Source organism: Cydia amplana, chromosome Z (assembly GCF_948474715.1).
Source record: "Cydia amplana chromosome Z, ilCydAmpl1.1, whole genome shotgun sequence".
NCBI lineage: Eukaryota > Metazoa > Arthropoda > Insecta > Lepidoptera > Tortricidae > Cydia > Cydia amplana.
In genome coordinates this window covers 31710573-31728497 of record NC_086096.1, presented here as the reverse complement: position 1 = coordinate 31728497, position 17925 = coordinate 31710573, and the positions used below count along the sequence as shown (strand labels likewise).

At 37.1% G+C, this 17925-nt stretch overlaps 1 protein-coding gene across 4 annotated transcripts in view; it reads left to right on the top strand.

The window, feature by feature from the left end:
- Nucleotides 1-17925, top strand: part of LOC134661099 (formin-binding protein 1-like) — a 96010-nt gene that overhangs the window by 71367 nt on the left and 6718 nt on the right. For 2 of the 4 annotated variants that reach the window (XM_063517037.1, XM_063517039.1), the window contains exons 6-12: nt 1957-2113; nt 3302-3439; nt 4335-4535; nt 6155-6184; nt 7290-7388; nt 7720-7813; nt 13106-13265. In XM_063517037.1, coding sequence (XP_063373107.1) covers nt 1957-2113; nt 3302-3439; nt 4335-4535; nt 6155-6184; nt 7290-7388; nt 7720-7813; nt 13106-13265 — 879 coding nt within the window. The remainder of the gene's footprint in view (nt 1-1956; nt 2114-3301; nt 3440-4334; nt 4536-6154; nt 6185-7289; nt 7389-7719; nt 7814-13105; nt 13266-17925) is intronic. The other 2 variants (XM_063517041.1, XM_063517040.1) reach the window with 2 other exon arrangements.

Below are 17925 nucleotides of genomic sequence, written 5' to 3'. Positions count from 1 at the left end.
TTTCTAATATATTTTTTTTCTAAACTGAATAGTTTGCGCGAGAGACACTTCCAAAGTGGTAAAATGTGTCCCCCCCCTGTAACTTCTAAAATAAGAGAATGATAAAACTAAAAAAAATATATGATGTACATTACCATGTAAACTTCCACCGAAAATTGGTTTGAACGAGATCTAGCAAGTAGTTTTTTTTAATACGTCATAAATCGCCTAAATACGGAACCCTTCATGGGCGAGTCCGACTCGCACTTGGCCGCTTTTTTTTTATTTCCTTAATCCGGTTTGTTTTTATACGAGGAAACATTCTAACTCTTTGTACCTACTGGAACAGGTTAATGTTGAGCTTTAATTGTCCTAATGTTAAAATTATGTATTTACATATAAACTTCATGACGCTGCCTGCGTCAAGAAATATTGGCGTCGATTGGCCCTGCCCTCCTGCCCTAGATGCGTAAAATCACAAATTTCGGGTACAGGCTAGTCTTATTTATTGTTTGCCCATTCGAATAAAACATTATATGTATGTATATTTAATTAATAGTTGTTTTAATTGTTACGTCCACATAGATTCTAGACGGTGACGAAACAACACACTAAAATTAAAGTTACGTGAATGACGTGATCGCGGCCATTAGGTATCAGTTATTTTCCCGATTTAAAAAAATAGTACAGTTATATGATCATGACCACGAATGTTATTGTAGTTTAGCCTACCTTTTCCCACTAAGAATACGATACATACGCATGGCCTTAAACGGGTCATCAGTAGATTTGGAACACTCATCGGTAGGTTTGACCTCGGAACTTTATAAACACATGCTTCTACCTTTACCTCGTTCATTATCGTTTGTACCAATACTTGATCAAACAATTTAGTTGTTCGATTTGATATTTAAATTATTGTGTTAATTTAATTTTCAACTAGCGATTAATTTTACTCAATTTCAAACTCCAAATTTCGCCGTCTGCAAACTGCACAGAAACATTGCGATACCATCTCGTGCGTCGCGACAGTATCTCACGCGCAAGATAAGTTATCCGTCTTTTTCTAACTATATTCATATGAACAAGATGGGTAGTCTATCTCATAGACAAGATACTGTCGCGGCGCTCTCTTGCCAAACGCGGAGAGCTGACGAGGAGCGGTTCATAAAGTACACAATAACACCGTCAGTCAGTTTATGTAAAGCAGACTAACTATTTAATATTAAGTACATTACTGCAGAGGCCGCGAAAGAGGGGCTTGCCAGCCGAATAGGTATAGACATATGAGGCTGGCAAGCCTTTTTCACAAAAATAATCATGTATAGTGTTTTTCTCAAACATGCAATGTATAAAACGACAGCAAAACAGTGAAATCTAATAATACAATAAATAAAAAATACAATTTTTATGAACGAGCGTATTTTGTCTGTGCTGTGGATATCATGCTATTAGGGTTCCCACTCAGTCAAAAAAAAGGGCTATCACACATTATCTTAAATTAAGAAGCAAACTATATATTTATATGGTTACTCAATGAATTAAGAGGATGAATATTGTCTATGGTCTCTGGCTACGTTTAGGTAAGGACAATATTCGTAACTCTGTATTTATACCAATGCAATAATCTAATAATAGAGTGATACTTAATTTCAGCTCGTTTACCTTTAGGGTCTGGGCGGAAAGAGAAGAGTCGTAGAATGTATGGGCTCCCCTACATTTCACGACTCTTCTCCTTCCGCACAAAATCTACCGTGGATATTTAAGTCTATTAACCATCCCGCTATTAGAAATAAAATAAAAATCATAACGAATGACATTGTGCTTTGAAACAAAATACAGTTGTCTTGCAGGCTAGGCTTCTGCTACTTCGAAGGAACATAACGGCAATATTTCATTAGGTACTGTTTGAGAAAATACTTCAGCAGAAATCTTCGCAGCCTTTCACACAATGATCGTTTCTATTTAATTCCGCAGTCGGGCTGAAGTCGAGAAACAAAAAGCAAACATGAAACTCAGAAGTCAAGCGTGCGAAGATGCCAAGCACGAGTATTCCGACCAGCTCCGCAAGACTAATGAGGCCCAGCGGCAACACTACGAGCAGCGGCTACCTCATGTCTTCAAACAGCTACAGGTGAGATCACAAATCACAAGTCAATACAGCTCGTGATTTCTTCTTAAGGCTACGTCACACAAGCGAGTTTTCCGGGCGGCGCGTGAGCGAAGCGCGAGCGTTTTATATGTAAAATTAAGCGGCGCGCTCCGCTCACGCTTCAACCTTTAGGGCTTTACGGCACGTTTCATTCGATCAGCAACATACCTACACTTCTACTATCAAATTAGACTAAAAGCTCGGCGTACTATCGAGTGTAGGTAGAGTGAGCCTAAACGATTTTGACGTTTATTGAGAAACTTATAGCTTGATAAGTCGTTCGGATCATCATCATTACCTGTAAGCTATGTTCTTGTTAGTAGAATAATCACTGAGTAGAGTTTTATATATTATAATTTATTTATTTCTAAAATAAGTAGAAAGTTATTTAATTTGCATTGACGACTAAACCATGTACCCGTCGTAAGAGCATATAGAAATACGATTATGGGATTAATTTCCTTCAAAGTGATTATGTTTCAAGTGGTATTACTGTAATTAACTTACGGAAAAACAAGTCTGCTTGCGATTCGCTACCAAGCCTCATTCGTCCAACCGTGACTCGAGGATTTATAAAACCAGTATATATTCTGTGCGGAAGTAAACATGGGTGTGTTTTTGACTTATCGATATATAACAACTTTCACTGATAGCGTGTCCATGAGTCACGTGAACTTTGAAATACGTAATTCGGGAAATGCCGCTTCGAGAGCTGCTTTATGCGCTCTGGCACTATGCCAACTAGGTCACATGGAAACACTTTACAACTGAAAAATCACTTCTATTTCAGTAAACCACTTTACTATAGAAATATATGTATAGGTACTTTAATACAACTTAAGTACAGTTTTTTTTAATAATAATGACGTGTATTTTAGACGACCGGTCTGGCCTAGTGGGTACTTGGGTAGTGACCCTGCCTGTGAAGCCGGTGATCCCAGGTTCGAATCCCGGTAAGGGCATTTATTTGTGCGATTAACACAGATATTTGTTCCTGGGTTATGAATGGGTTCTTTCTATGTACAAGTATGTATTTATCTATATACGTATGTATGTATGTATATCGTCGCCTAGTGCTCATTGTAGGTACCAGCTTTGCTTAGTTTGGGGCTAGGTTGATCTGTGTAAGATTGTCCCCAAATATTTATTTATTATTTATTTATTTTTCAGGATCTGGACGAGAAACGAATCAAACACATAAAGAATTTCATGTTGAGTTCTGTCGAGGTCGAAAGAAAAGTGTTTCCTATCATAAAGCAGTGCTTAGATGGAATGGAACACGCCGCCAATAGTATTAATGAAAAAGAGGTAACGTAGCGTTTATAAAGTTTAAAGGTGTTTACAATGCGTCGTCAAAAATGTGTTTATTTAAAAATACTCGTATGATTAGCTTAGAGTGTTTTTATGTTTTTATATTCATAGCTAATTTGAATAAAATTGCATTATATGATATAATGCTAGAGCAATACACGTATTTACCTCGCTCGTTGGCCGTCGCCGTATAAACCATGGGCATATGAGCAATCCGTTACGAAACCCGTTCACTAGATTCTGGGACATTGTTTAACATTACTTTATGAAGTTATCGTTGTCGATCACAAGTCTTGGACTTTATGAAGTTATAGTTCTCCACTTGGACGAAACATTAGACGCATGCTGCTTGCTAAGCAGCTAAGCAAACTAATTATTCTAACCAGTTAGAGAAATAATTTCGAGGGACTCTGTTTTTGCAATTTGAAGCGCTGGTGGCCTAGCGGTAAGAGCGTGCGACTTTCAATCCGGAGGTCGCGGTTCAAACCCCGGCTCGTACCAATGAGTTTTTCGGAACTTATGTACGAAATATTTGATATTTACCAGTTGCTTTTCGGTGAAGGAAAACATCGTGAGGAAACCGGACTAATCCCAATAAGGCCTAGTTTCTCCTCTGGGTTGGAAGGTCAGATGGCAGTCGCTTTCGTAAAAACTAGTGCCTACATCAAATCATGGGATTAGTTGTCAAGCGGACCCCAGGCTCCCATGAGCCGTGGCAAAAATGCCGGGATAACGCGAGGAAGAACTCTAACACTCTGTTTTTGCAATTTACTAACGGCATCGCGTAGGCGGAAACGGATTAATCTAAACTTGAGTGAATTTTGCACTTAAGCGGTTATGTTAAGATTAATTTTGTGAGAATTTTAAGATGTATTTGATAATCGTTACGCAGGACACACAACTAGTAATAGACAGATACAAGTCGGGCTTCGTGCCGCCCGAGGACTTCCCGTTCGAGGAGCAGCGCGCGGGCGCGGACACGACGGACGCGGCGGCGCCGCACCACCACGCGCAGCTCACCGTGCGGGGCACCGTCTCCGGCAACCGGATAAAGAAGCGGGGCGGCCTGCTCTCCATATTCAGCTCCAACAAGGTGAGGCGCTGCGCTGCCCGCTACATGTTGCTTATGTCGGCGGCCGATCGTAACAGCAGGCAGATCGTAATGTTCCTGTGTAATGTTTTATAGGTAGGATAGGTTCGTTAGGTTGCTTTAGATGCCCGACTGCCAAGAAATAGGAGCCCCGCGTAGCGGGGCTTCGTCGACTCAGGGAACGGGTCAAAGATTTTCACGTATATGCCTAGGAATTTCACGATATGCCTGATCTTACGATCGGCCGCCGACACTTACATCACGACACCTATTACTGTAAAATTATATCGATCCGAAAGAGAAGTACATGGGAGTCGGCTTCTACGGTCTGGTTAATACTGGGATCATACAAACCTTTCGAATAACAAATCTGTTCCGTAGAAAACGGGTATGAATCAATCAACCAGCACGCTTTGATCAGAGGTCGGGGTTAGGCCCATAGTAAAAGTCGGTCCGTGACAGACATATTTAGCTAACATTGGAATAAAATAAACAGACTGTCAGCATGTACAGTCACCTGCAATAATATGTTACACAACGAAGGCCGCAAAAATATCTGACGCGATCTTATTTGTAGAGAATTAAGAGCGTGTCACATATTTTTGCGGCCTTCGAAGAGTACATAATATTATTGCAGGTGACTGTACGACTAATATTTTCGCTCCATAAGTTTGATAACTTTAGTATTTGGGGATCGTTGGCGAGAGTAAGTATAGCATTGATTTCGTCTATTATTTAAGCATAACTGGGAATTGTTTAGAAATTAAATGCCATAATTAGACATAAGCGTCACTAAGACTAAGGTACCGTAGATTTTATCTTATGTAGTCAGATTTTTTATTTTATTTAATACGTTAATTTGGTATGCTTTTCATATATGGTTAAAGGTCCTATGCTTATTATTATTCTACATACAGCTTGATCCATGTATGTGATATCTATTTTATACAAGTAGGAGCAAAGGCATGAAGTATGTTATGTGTACTATTTACGTAATTGAACGTACTTTATCGAATATCCTTATATTTTTATTTTATTATTTGGTCACGGTATACAGCTGGCGTCTAGTTAATCTAGTTACGTTCCGTGTTAGTGTACTGACAATAATGAAAGTGTTTGTTTGTTCGGACTGTTCGAACACTTGATGACTACACGCCAGCTTACACCTTGATATATTTATTATAATTTGGAGATACTAATTATTTTTGTCTGTTACTCCCTCGACCCCCACCTAACATGGGTTCACATAACAACCGATTGATATTAATTGGCTGTCTGCGGCCGGTGGCTTGTCACGAACGGAAAATGTAAGTTAGCCACCGATGGTTGGGGACGTAAGAGAAGCATGTTAAATACCACTACATTATTTTATTTAACACAACCTGTTTTGCTATAAAACTTGAGTTTCGTTTTGGTTGATCATTTACTTGTCTGAATCATAATCACTGTAGGACATATCGCTTTTTTCGAACACACCCTTTGCGGCAGGATGACGTCCGTTGCCTGTGGCTTGCGTCACTCGTGTGGCTGTCGAGCGGTGTTGTCCTGGTCTGTCATTTTTTTTGTTTAATGTTGTTTGTTTGCCTTCCCCGCGACTCCGCGCCGTAACGCTTTGGCCACAGAAGATTGTCGAGGCGTGCAATTCGTTCAAGGTCAGTGCAGCGTGACTCACTCGGCCCCTCACTGTTTATGACAATCTGCTACTTGTCGCGGTGTTATGGCTTGTTTTTACTGCTCAACTGATCACTTATCTAAGTGTCAATAATCCTTAACGATACAGTGCATGATTAAGTGATTGACATGGGTACTTATATAAAATTGTTCTATCTTACGGCACTATATTTATATCGAGAGCGAGTCACGATTTCATTACACATAGGATAATGTAATGAGTCATATCACAATTATTGCAATTGTAAAAGAAAATGTATATGTTATAATGTAAACATTGTAAGTACTAAAGTCAAGATTTCAAGTAAATAGTCACATATTATAATACGCAATAAAGCAATCGCCATAACAAGCCTAATTGAGATGAGATTCGCCATTCGGATGATAGTCGTAAGTGCCGATCAGAACGAGTACACGTTTGTCATAAACAATGGGCCGTAAGTTTGCCTTCGTCTCGCTTGTCTAACTTTCATGCTTGCACGGCTTTCAGTATTTTCGGCACAGGGCTGTCAGTTTTATATAGTATTAGTATATGTATAAAATTTATGTACATAATAAAACTAGTTTTTCTTGATTTATGTGTATATTGTATATGTGTATAGTGTGTGTTACGTTCCACGTACCGTAAAAGAGGACTACACACGCTCCGTATAATTTATTGTGAATTACTGAATGTAATCAATCGGTCGAGAAACGCAGATAGAATTAACTTTTTCGGTAGCAATACACTTAGTACAATGGAAGGCACCAAATATGCATACAATGATTAACCATAAAGACGAAGTAGAAGTAATATGTTTGTTTTTACTGAAAAATGATAGACGACGAGGAAGGAAGATGCAATGTATTTTATGGTACATCTATTGTAATTATGTTATTAATTTTATGAGTGATTTTGGGGTGATATGAATTTGAAACGTGTGGTAATTTGATTTTTTTAATAGCGATGGTTTCAAGTTAGTAAATTGATTGTATAAACGTGAATACCTATTGTATTTGGACATTAGTAGGTAGTTGTGTGCGAAGATCGTGTTGTGTGTTTTGTCGTAGTAATGTCTCGTTCACGGTATGTTGGAACGCTTACAGAACAATATGTCTACGGATGGGAAGGAGGACTACTCAGATTTGCCGCCCAATCAGAAGAAAAAGAAACTGCAAGCCAAGGTTCACGAACTCAACAAACAGGTAAGTGTTTTATATATTCGAGTAAATTAGTGATTTTTCTGCAAAAATGGGGGCCAAAGTCTGTGCCTACTTTAAACTATCAGACCAATCATTAGATAGTTTATCCTTAGTCATTTTTACCAGCCTAGTCAGAAAATTATGTCGATTGTTTAGTAAGTTTTTTAGGATTTTACTCTAAAACCCAACTTGATCACAACAGTAGGTATTGTTTACCATTCCCACACCAGAATTTTATAGTTTAATTTTTTTTTTCATATTATAGCCAGATCAAGACTGATTCCAATTAACATACATTTGTGCGTAAATCTTATATTGTTATATGTTATTACAGGTGGCCCAGGAACAAGCCGCCATGGAGGGACTCATGAAAATGAAAGGAGTTTACGAAACGAATCCCACGCTAGGAGATCCAATGACCGTGGAAGGTGAGATAACAATCACAACGTCTCTATATGCCATACTAGCTGTTGCCAGCGACTTCGTACGCGTGGATTTGTATATTGGTGGTTATATATTCTACATTAGCTTAGAACATTATGCAGCAAGAGATTGCGGTAGGACGGTTAATCATTTGTTAATTATTAATATTATACAAAGCATGAGACTTTGTCTTTCACAAACTACGAAGTTTCAAGCCCCTAACTGAATAAAATTGTCCTCGATATAATCCCTCTAAACCCCCTTAGGCCCACTTGCACCAACCCACTAACCCGGGGTTAAGCGGTTAAACCGTTAACTTAGTGTCAAATTGTACTGGTAACCATGGTAACTCCAGGTTTAACCGGTTAACCCTGGGTTAGTAGAATGGTGCAAGTCGCGCTTAGAAGATTTTCATGTCCTCTATTTAATAAAACCTACTACCTAACTACCTATTTACGAAGTTTGAAGTTCCTAGCTTTAAATAAAATTTGAACCCTATACAAACTTTCAACCCCTTTTTAACCATTTTAGGGGATGAATTGTTTAAAAGCTGAAATTATTTTTCTTGTATTCTAATAATATGCCTTCATATATATGCCTTTATACAACGATTCAAGTTCCGCACTCAAAAAAATGTTTGGCCTCCATACAAATTTTCAAACCCTTTTTCACCACCTCGAGGGATGAATTATCAAAATCTCTGAAATTCGTTTTCTTCTCCTTTGATAAAATACATTTTTACGAAGTTTCAAGTTTGTACCTTTAAATAAAATTTGAACCCTATACAAACTTTCATCCCCCTTTCGACCCTTTAAGAGATGAATTTTTATAAACGCTGAAATTACTTTTCTCGTACCTATTTTAATAATATACCATTTTACAAAGATTCAAGCCCCGCACTCACAAAAATGTTTGATCTCCATACAAAATGTTAACCCTTTTTCACCACCTTAAGGGATGAATTTTCAAAAACACTAAATGAGTTTTCTTGTCTTTTAATAAAATACCTTTTTTACGAAGTCTCGAGTTCCTAGCTTAAATAAAATATACATATAACAAAATCCCTGATTCTATTAAAGACGTTGAAACTTATAATATATTTCGAAATAAACTCAAATCATGGTTAATTGCTAAATCATTTTATTCTTATCAAGAATTTATGGCATCTGACAATAGTGATACGACTGAGAATTAAATGAATTATTATTATAAATGAATTGACACTATTATTATTATTTTAATTGATAATGTATTGTAATGTCATCGGAAATATATTTGGATTATTCAGTGTAGAAATCAAAATTATGTTATGTTATGTTTTAAGGTAATTTTAAGTATTTAGTTTTTAAGATTATCATGCTATACCCTATTCAGGGTCCATGCTGTTACAATTTAAATGATTATAACACCTATATGTACCATGGATTGCAGTAAATAAGTGAAATGAAATGAAATGAAAATTTGAACCCCATACAAACTTTCAACTCCTTTTTAACCCTTTTAAAGGATGATTTTTTTTAAACGCTTAAATAACATTTCTAGTATTCCAATAATATTCCTCTGCACAAAGATTCAAGCCCCGCACTCACAAAAATGTTTGATCTCCATACAAACTTTCAACCCCTTTTTCACCACCTTGAGATATGAATTTTCAAAAACGCTGAAATTAGTTTATTGCCCGTTTAAAATAATACCTTTTTACGAAGTTTCAAGTTCCAAGATTAAAATAAAATTATAACCCCATACAAACTTTCAACCCCTTTTTAACCCTGTTAGGGGATGAATTTTACAAAACGCTGAAATAACTTTTCCTGTCTTCTAATAATATCCCCAAATAGAAAGATTCAAGTCGCGCGTTCGAAAAAATGTTTGATATCCATACAAACTTCCAACCCCTTTTTCACCACCTTAGGGGATGAATTTTCAAAAACGCTGAAATTAGTTTTCTTGTATCTTAATTTAATACCTTTTTGCAAAGTTTCAAATTCCTAGCTTAAAATAAAATTTGCACCCATGCCTTTCTAAGAAGTTTCAAAGCATTTGTCATGGTCTAATAAAACATGGTCTTCTCTTCCCAGAGTGTCACTTGCCTACGTCACAATAACATTGCCACTTTATTTCAACATAACATGTTACATGGGTACATTATATCTATGGTTAATAAGTTAATTTATTTCTTTATAATTTAATAATTTTCATTTATATGTATTTTATCTTAAATTTTACAATAACACGTCATTTTTAATTATTCATTAGCAATATCTTCCGATTCACGAAAGAAATTTCAGACGTTCGGGTAATTCTGTTTACACTACTGGCAACACAGGATAGCGCTTTCACATTTGACAATCCGCCATTTTGTCCCTGACCGACCGTCCTTGTCGAACGCGTGTTAATTGTTATTCCCTTCTCGCTCAGTGTCAGCAGTCGCAGTGTTTTCCAAACTTTTCACGTCGTAAGCTTCGTAATTAATGTTTTGTTACGAAAATGGTTGGCTGCTCTATTCGGAACTGTAAGAGTAGGAGTGAAAAGTGCAGTATAGATTTGTTTTATTTTACTATGTTTCTACATGAATAACTTAAAATTAATGCCGTTAAAATAATTTTCACTGTTGGTTAAAATTCTCCCACATTTTAAAGTTTGAGAACCTGTAAACAGCATGATGACGTAGGCAAGTGCCAGTTAGGTCATTCGCGAATCTCGGAATAGAGTACCAGGCGGAGTATATTATTATACCATGGCATTTGTAATGGATTCAAACTTTCAACCCCTTTTTAACCCTGTTGCGGGATGAATATTACAAAACGCTGAAATTACTTTTCCTGTATTTTAATAATATACCGAAATACAAAGATTCAAGTCCCGCATTCGATAAAATGTTTGATATCCATACAAACTTTCAACCCCTTTTTCACCACCTTAGGGGATGAATATTCAAAAACGCTGAAATTAGTTTTCTTGTATTTTAATAACATATATTTTTACGAAGTTTCAAGTTCCTAACTTAAAATAAAATTTGAACTTCATACAAACATTGAACCCCTTTTTAACCCTGTTAGGGGATGAATTTTACAAAACGCTGTAATAACTTTTCCTGTCTTCTAATAATATCCCCAAATACAAAGATTCAAGTCCTGCACTCTCAAAAATATTTGATCTCCGTACAAAGTTTCACCCCCTTTTTTACCACCTCGGGGGATGAATTTTTAAAAACGCTGAAATTAGTTTTCTTGTATCTTAATTGAATACCTTTTTACGAAGTTTCAAGGTCCTAGCTTAAAATAAAATTTGCACCCCAGGGCAAAGTTTCATTCCCATTTTTACCCCCTTAGGGGTTGAATTACCTAAAACGTCGCAAATACTTTTTTTTTGTCATCGGCTATTATGCCTTTCTAAGAAGTTTCAAAGCATTTGTAATAGATTCAAACTTTCAACCCCTTTTTAACCCTGTTAGGGGATGAATTTTCAAAAACACTGAAATTACTTTTCCCGTCTTATAATAATATCCCCATATAAAAAGTGTCAAGTCCAACACTCACAAAAATATTTGATCTCCATACAAACTTTCAACCCCTTTTTCACCACCTTGGGGGATGAATTTTCGAAAACGCAGAAATTAGTTTTCTTGTTTTTTAATATAGTACATTTTTACAAAGTTTCAAATTCCTAGCTTAAAATAAAACTTGCACCCCATACAACTTTTCATCCCCTTTTTAACCCCCTTAGGGGTTGAATTTTTCAAAATCGCTTCTTATCTCTTGTACACTTTATAAATTCAACCTAGTGTGCAAATTTCAACTTTCTAGCTTTTGTAGTTTCGGCTCTGCGTTGATGAATCAGTCAGTCAGTCAGTCAGTCAGTCAGTCAGTCAGGACACTTGCATTTATATATATAGAATAATGCCTCTGACGACCGGTCTGGCCTAGTGGGTAGTGACCCTGCCTGTGAAGCCGCGGTCCTGGGTTCAAATCCCGGTAAGGGCATTTATTTGTGTGATGGGCACAGATATTTGTTCCTGAGTCATGGTTGTTTTCTATGTATTTAAGTATTTGTATATTATATAGGTAGATCGTTGTCTGAGTACCCACAACACAAGCTTTCTTGAGCTTACCGTGGGGCTTAGTCAATTTGTGTAAAAATGTCTTTAATATTTATTTATTTATTTATAAGTTATACAGAGATTTAAGCGCTAATGTATCTCTCTTATACCCGAAGTTTAAATGATATGAAACATTAGATGTAGCCTGCAAGGCTAAACCAACACTTCACGAGAAAATTGTTTCGTCCGTACGAAGTGCAACTAACACAATAATCACTAATCGCTAAACCAATTTTTTTATTACGAACTTTGATTTCTTTTACCTAATGGTTTTTCCGCTATAAATTTGTCATTGACATCGTTATACTTATTTGACCTTTACCTGACCGTCTAGCATGAGTTGCTTTCTTGGGCGTCTTGAAGTCGCGCAAGATGTAGCAGGTCTGATCTATAATTGAATAATACCTATTAGATAACTAAGGTAGGGTAGGATTTTAGTGCGTGTGGTTCAAGGTAACACCAAACAATGTAACGTCATCAGGTCATCTGGGTCATCATCACAATGACGTAGACTTAGTGACATGTCTTGCTGGTGATTTCACAACTGTTTACGTTTTTACTGCTGTTCATTACTGACTCATAACTACATTTTCTGTGGTTAGGGAAATAAACGCGTTTAAGGAAAAATACATATATATATATTGAAAATAATTAATAAAATGTGTTAAGTTAATAGCTAAAGTTTACAATTTTACAATTATTGTGTAATATAATTAATATATGACCTAGAAATAATGTACCTTGTTCATTATTTTATACGCAGGTTGCTTGTCTTTTCCGTTCTTAAATATTTAACGGACTAACATAACCTTACTCAGGTTTTTGATTTACTTTCGTTTACTTTAGATAATATTGTTGAATGCGCACAGTGCGTGTCGTCACTGTTTTTTTTTGTATATTTTATTTTGTACATACCAGCACTTACAGATAAACCTTACGTGCTAATAGTGTTGTTAGTCGGTGTCATTCGTGTGTCTAATGTACGTTTTCCACCGACCGGCTGGAGTCGGGCCGCGTCGGAGCGCATTTTGCGAGTCCGTCCGGAGCCGGTCGAGTCCGCGAGGAGCCGACCGACTTGTGGCCATACAAATATAAATGCGCGCCGACTCCGCCCGTTCGATGGGAATCGTACTTTAGCTATTAACAAATACATAATTTGGAATGTTGTCCCACACATTGTGATGAGAATAATCGGCAGGGCAACTGAACGAGTGCTGCGACAAGCTGAAGAAGCTGCGCGCGCAGCTGCGCAAGTTCGAGGAGCTGCTGGCGGAGGCCAACAGCCAGGTGTGCGCCGCGCCGCTCAACCCCGCCGCGCGGACCAACGGCGCCGCGCCCGCGCCCCAGCATCCCACCAGGTAATACAACTCATATACTTTACCAACACATTTACCACACTCTACCTTTCTAATCAATGTATAAACAGGCCCTAAACGAAAGCGCATCGCGCCTTTACGGCTTGTTTGCGAGTTATACGTTTGTTACTAAACGCAAGTAGCAAATGTATGATCACGCAATAAACACTAATCAATGTGTAATCAAGGCCAAACTCGCGCGAATTCAGACACGCGAGACTTATCATTATCATTGTCTTGCCACTTGGTATTTTCCTTATGTAAACTATGTATAAAGAGCTATGTTATATCACACATGGTTATTAATCAATAATTTCCTGAAAGGCAGAAATTATAGTTAGTTGCACGAATAAAACTTTAGGCCGACTGTTTTGGCGTCTCTGGCGTTATCAAAAATGTCTCTGGAGTTACCAAAAACACGTTATCAATTTAAAAATTTAAAACGTTTAAAATGAAATAAAAAGTAAATATTAGGTCTATCAGAGAGCAAATTGCTTATTTTAATGTACAATAATATAAAATAACACAAAAGTAATGTATTATTTAGAAGCGAAATTTTAGATTGAAGTTTAAATGTCACGAACAGATTAGTGTCGGTCTAAAAGTTGATTCGCCCATTTATTGTGTTATGTTTTAAATTCAATAAATGGACCGTTATCGTACGAAACTTATACTGAATTGGCAACATTTTCATAAAAATTCAGCGCCAGCTCTTGTGAATAAAAATATTATATCGAAAACGGCCAATGTGCTTTATTATCAAAGTCCCCAGACAAATATTGGTTGCTACTTGCATCTCTGTAAAACTAACATTCTTGACATTCACTTTTTATATCGGACAAAAAACCAATCGTTTAACTGGAGTGGTAATTTGCTTACGAATTATTTGTTCTTGATGTGGCTACCCAGATAATTCCCTATGTTTTGCTATTAAGTTAATAGACGGTTTATTTTATTCTTTGTTACTAAAGAAAACGGGCATATTTATCTAAAATGTCTTTGTCGATCTGTTGACTAGATTTTAGGCAATAATATTATATATATACTGTGTGTTATTAACCTTTTCGACGCCGTGTCAAACACAAAAGCTGTCTCTCAGACGCCACGTCACCGAAGTGTCAAAACTAAAATTGAACTTTATGCATATGCACCTAAGTCTATGTTGCTCTGTGGTCTATGACCGATTAATACGTTTTTGACGTTGGACCTGCGGTGCGTATATATCGGTCATTGGCAAAAGTCCAAAAGGTTAATTAAGCTACGCTCTGCGAGGTTGCAAAATGATTGGGTTTCTACTGCTAATTAGTAATGTATGATTTGCTGTTTCTGTGTTTGTTACCGAGCATATAATTTGCTTCCAGCGAGCAATCAGTTGAAGCGCTTAGCGAAGTGTTATTATTGACATAAATTATATTGTTGTTTAGCAAGCATTTTATTTGTTTAGCGATTTGGCTTTGCTTTACTTACTGTACTGACGCGAATGTATTTTAAGTGGTGATTTCCCATAAACTATTATTAAATGCTGAAGCGAAGTAAATTATTATGTAACGAATAAAATAATAAAATCGAACAGTAACATACGAAGGTATATTATATTAATGAAAAGTATGGCTGGCCTTGGGTGGATTTTTTCCCTGTGGCCACGTAGTCCGACTGCTTTGTCCTACTAGTCGGACGACGTGGATTTATTTTTCCCGTTGGTTCGTCTATCGGACTGCATGGAATCGCAATTCCATGTCGTCCGAGTGATCGGTCTACCTGGCCTTTTTAGGGTTCCGTACCCAAAGGGTAAAAACGGGACCCTATTACTAAGACTCCGCTGTCCGTCCGTCCGTCCGTCCGTCCGTCCGTCTGTCACCAGGCTGTATCTCACGAACCGTGATAGCTAGACATTTGAAATTTTCACAGATGATGTATTTCTGTTGCCGCTATAACAACAAATACTAAAAACAATAAAATAAAGATTTAAGTGGGGCGCCCATACAACAAACGTGATTTTTGACCGAAGTTAAGCAACGTCGGGCGGGGTCAGTACTTGGATGGGTGACCGTTTTTTTTTGCTTGTTTTGCTCTATTTTTTGTTGATGGTGCGGAACCCTCCGTGCGCGAGTCCGACTCGCACTTGGCCGGTTTTAATTCCTCTTAGATCGACTAATCGGCCTGCATGGATTCGCAATTCCGCTTAGTTCGAGTGATCGGTCTACCTGGCCCCTGGCCTTATTTCCTATTAAATCGATTAATCGGACTAGAAACTCTCACCATAAAGTCATTCATCATCTTCCTCGCGTTATCCCGGCATTTTGCCACGGCTCATGGGAGCCTGGGGTCCGCTTGGCAACTAATCCCAGTAATTGGCGTGGGCACTAGTTTTTACGAAAGCGACTGCCATCTGACCTTCCAACCCAGAGGGTAAACTAGGCCCGTATTGGGATTAGTCCGGTTTCCTCACGATGTTTTCCTTCACCGAAAAGCGACTGGTAAATATCAAATGATATTTCGTACATAAGTTCCGAAAAACTCATTGGTATTGGGTCTCACCATAAAGTCATTATAATAAAAAAAAAACATATTTTTTTATTGTATCTAACTGAATAATTTAACATAACTAAACAACTTTTCTGTTTAAAAAAAAACTTTCTTTAACCGCACTAAATTGAATACTATCAACATTTAAAGAGCGAGCCTTTCCAAGCCAATCGCTCTAAAAAGAAACCGACATATATATCAAAATCTGTAAGCATTTGTATCTAAAATAATTTGCCTGGTCGTAAAACCAACGTAAACAAACCGATGGTGCCGAACATCTTCTTCTTCAAGTATTTTATTTCAAAGTTTATCCTATGGTAACACAGTTTGTTTTTTGTTATGTTAAATTATTCAGTTAGATATATATAACAATAAAAAAAATATGAACTTAATTGTTTTTATTATAATGACTTTATGGTGAAAGTTTCTAGTCCGATTAATCGATCTAACAGGAAAAAAAGGCCAGGTAGACCGATCACTCGAACTAAGCGTAATTGCGAATACATGCAGCCCGATTAGTCGATCTAACAGGAAATAAAAAAACCAGGTAGACCGATCACTCGGACGACATGGAATTGCGATTCCATGCAGTCCGATAGACGAACCAACGGGAAAAATAAATCCACGTCGTCCGACTAGTAGGACAAAGCAGTCGGACTACGTGGCCACAGGGGATTTTTTTGTTCCCCGTTCCTTAAAATACTGGTCTTGTGATATTTAAATTAACTTGTATTTGGTACTATGCTATTATTTTTTCGTGGTTGACCGGAAATAAAAACAATAAGAAGTAGTTGATCAACCGGGCAGGTATTTTGGGGCAGGTGTATTTTTGTATCAATTTGTGTGTTCAAAGAATTTAATTTTAGTACCATTTCCAATCATGTCATTGTCATAGTGAACATCAATATGAAAGTTGCTAGGGACCTCATACTATTGTCATAGTGACAAGGTATTAAATGGTACTGAAATTAAATTCCTTGACCGTACAACAATTGCTTTGATACAATCTATGCTAGCTTGGAGAAACAATCTATAATTTGTACTTGTAATTCAATGTTTGAGACCTTTGATTTGTGAAATGACTCTCATATGAATGCCAAGCGAATCTTCATATGTAATAATAATCTAGAACTAGATATTATCTAGATAACAAGTTTGTGCGAAAATATCAAAATTTATTCGACAATCCCGAAAATCCTAACCCGCCAATCCATAATCTACGCCATCGTAACAAACTAGTCCAAGCAATCCCCGCTAATCTGGAAATGTTTAACAAAGGCCCCTATTCAATGTCAATTAAAATATACACCGTGAAATTTTAGTGGTTGTTTTCCCCCCTTCGGCCGTGTACGTAACCGACCTTTCGTAACTGGTAACGAAGGAAGAAAAAATGATCTTTGTACGATACTGGTTTCGAATAAAGATTATTTTTTCTTCGTACGTAACCATAGTTACGAGAGAAGAATTTTTCTATTTGAAATTACGAAAAAAGACTATCTATTCCTCATACGTAACTGAGTCAAAATGTTTTAATCATCATTGAGCGTAGGTAACATACTGATATGAAACCTCTTCAAACTCCTTACTGTTATAGACTAGACTAACTGTTATATCCATGAATGAGTTTCAAAAGAAGACTCTATAGTCTGTATCCTCCTTGTGACCAGTTAGAACTTATTGACGGAATGACGAATAGGAACAGATTTTCAGTGTGACCAATAGCTACAAAATTACTATGTGACTTAATAGAACTAAATTTACTTGTGACGGGTTGAAACAAATATTATTGCTTTCTGCAGTATGACCGGTTAGAACAAAATTTTGGTGTGACGAGTTGATCCTAAATCGGGAATACGATACTAAATTATGCCCTTAAACGGATCATTACATTATGCGCCAAGCATTTATTTTAATTCATTATACAGTTGCTAGTGTACTAGGTGCACCAAATTATAATTAAATGATAATATAGATCTATTAAGCCTTTCTTTGTAATTAACTAGCTTTTTCCCGCGGCTTCGCCGGCGTACTGACTACTAAAAAATGAGGTTTTCCCCAAACAAACTTTGAACCCCCATTTCACCCCCTTAGGGGGTGAATTTTGAAACATCCTTTCTTAGTGCACCCCTAGACCTTA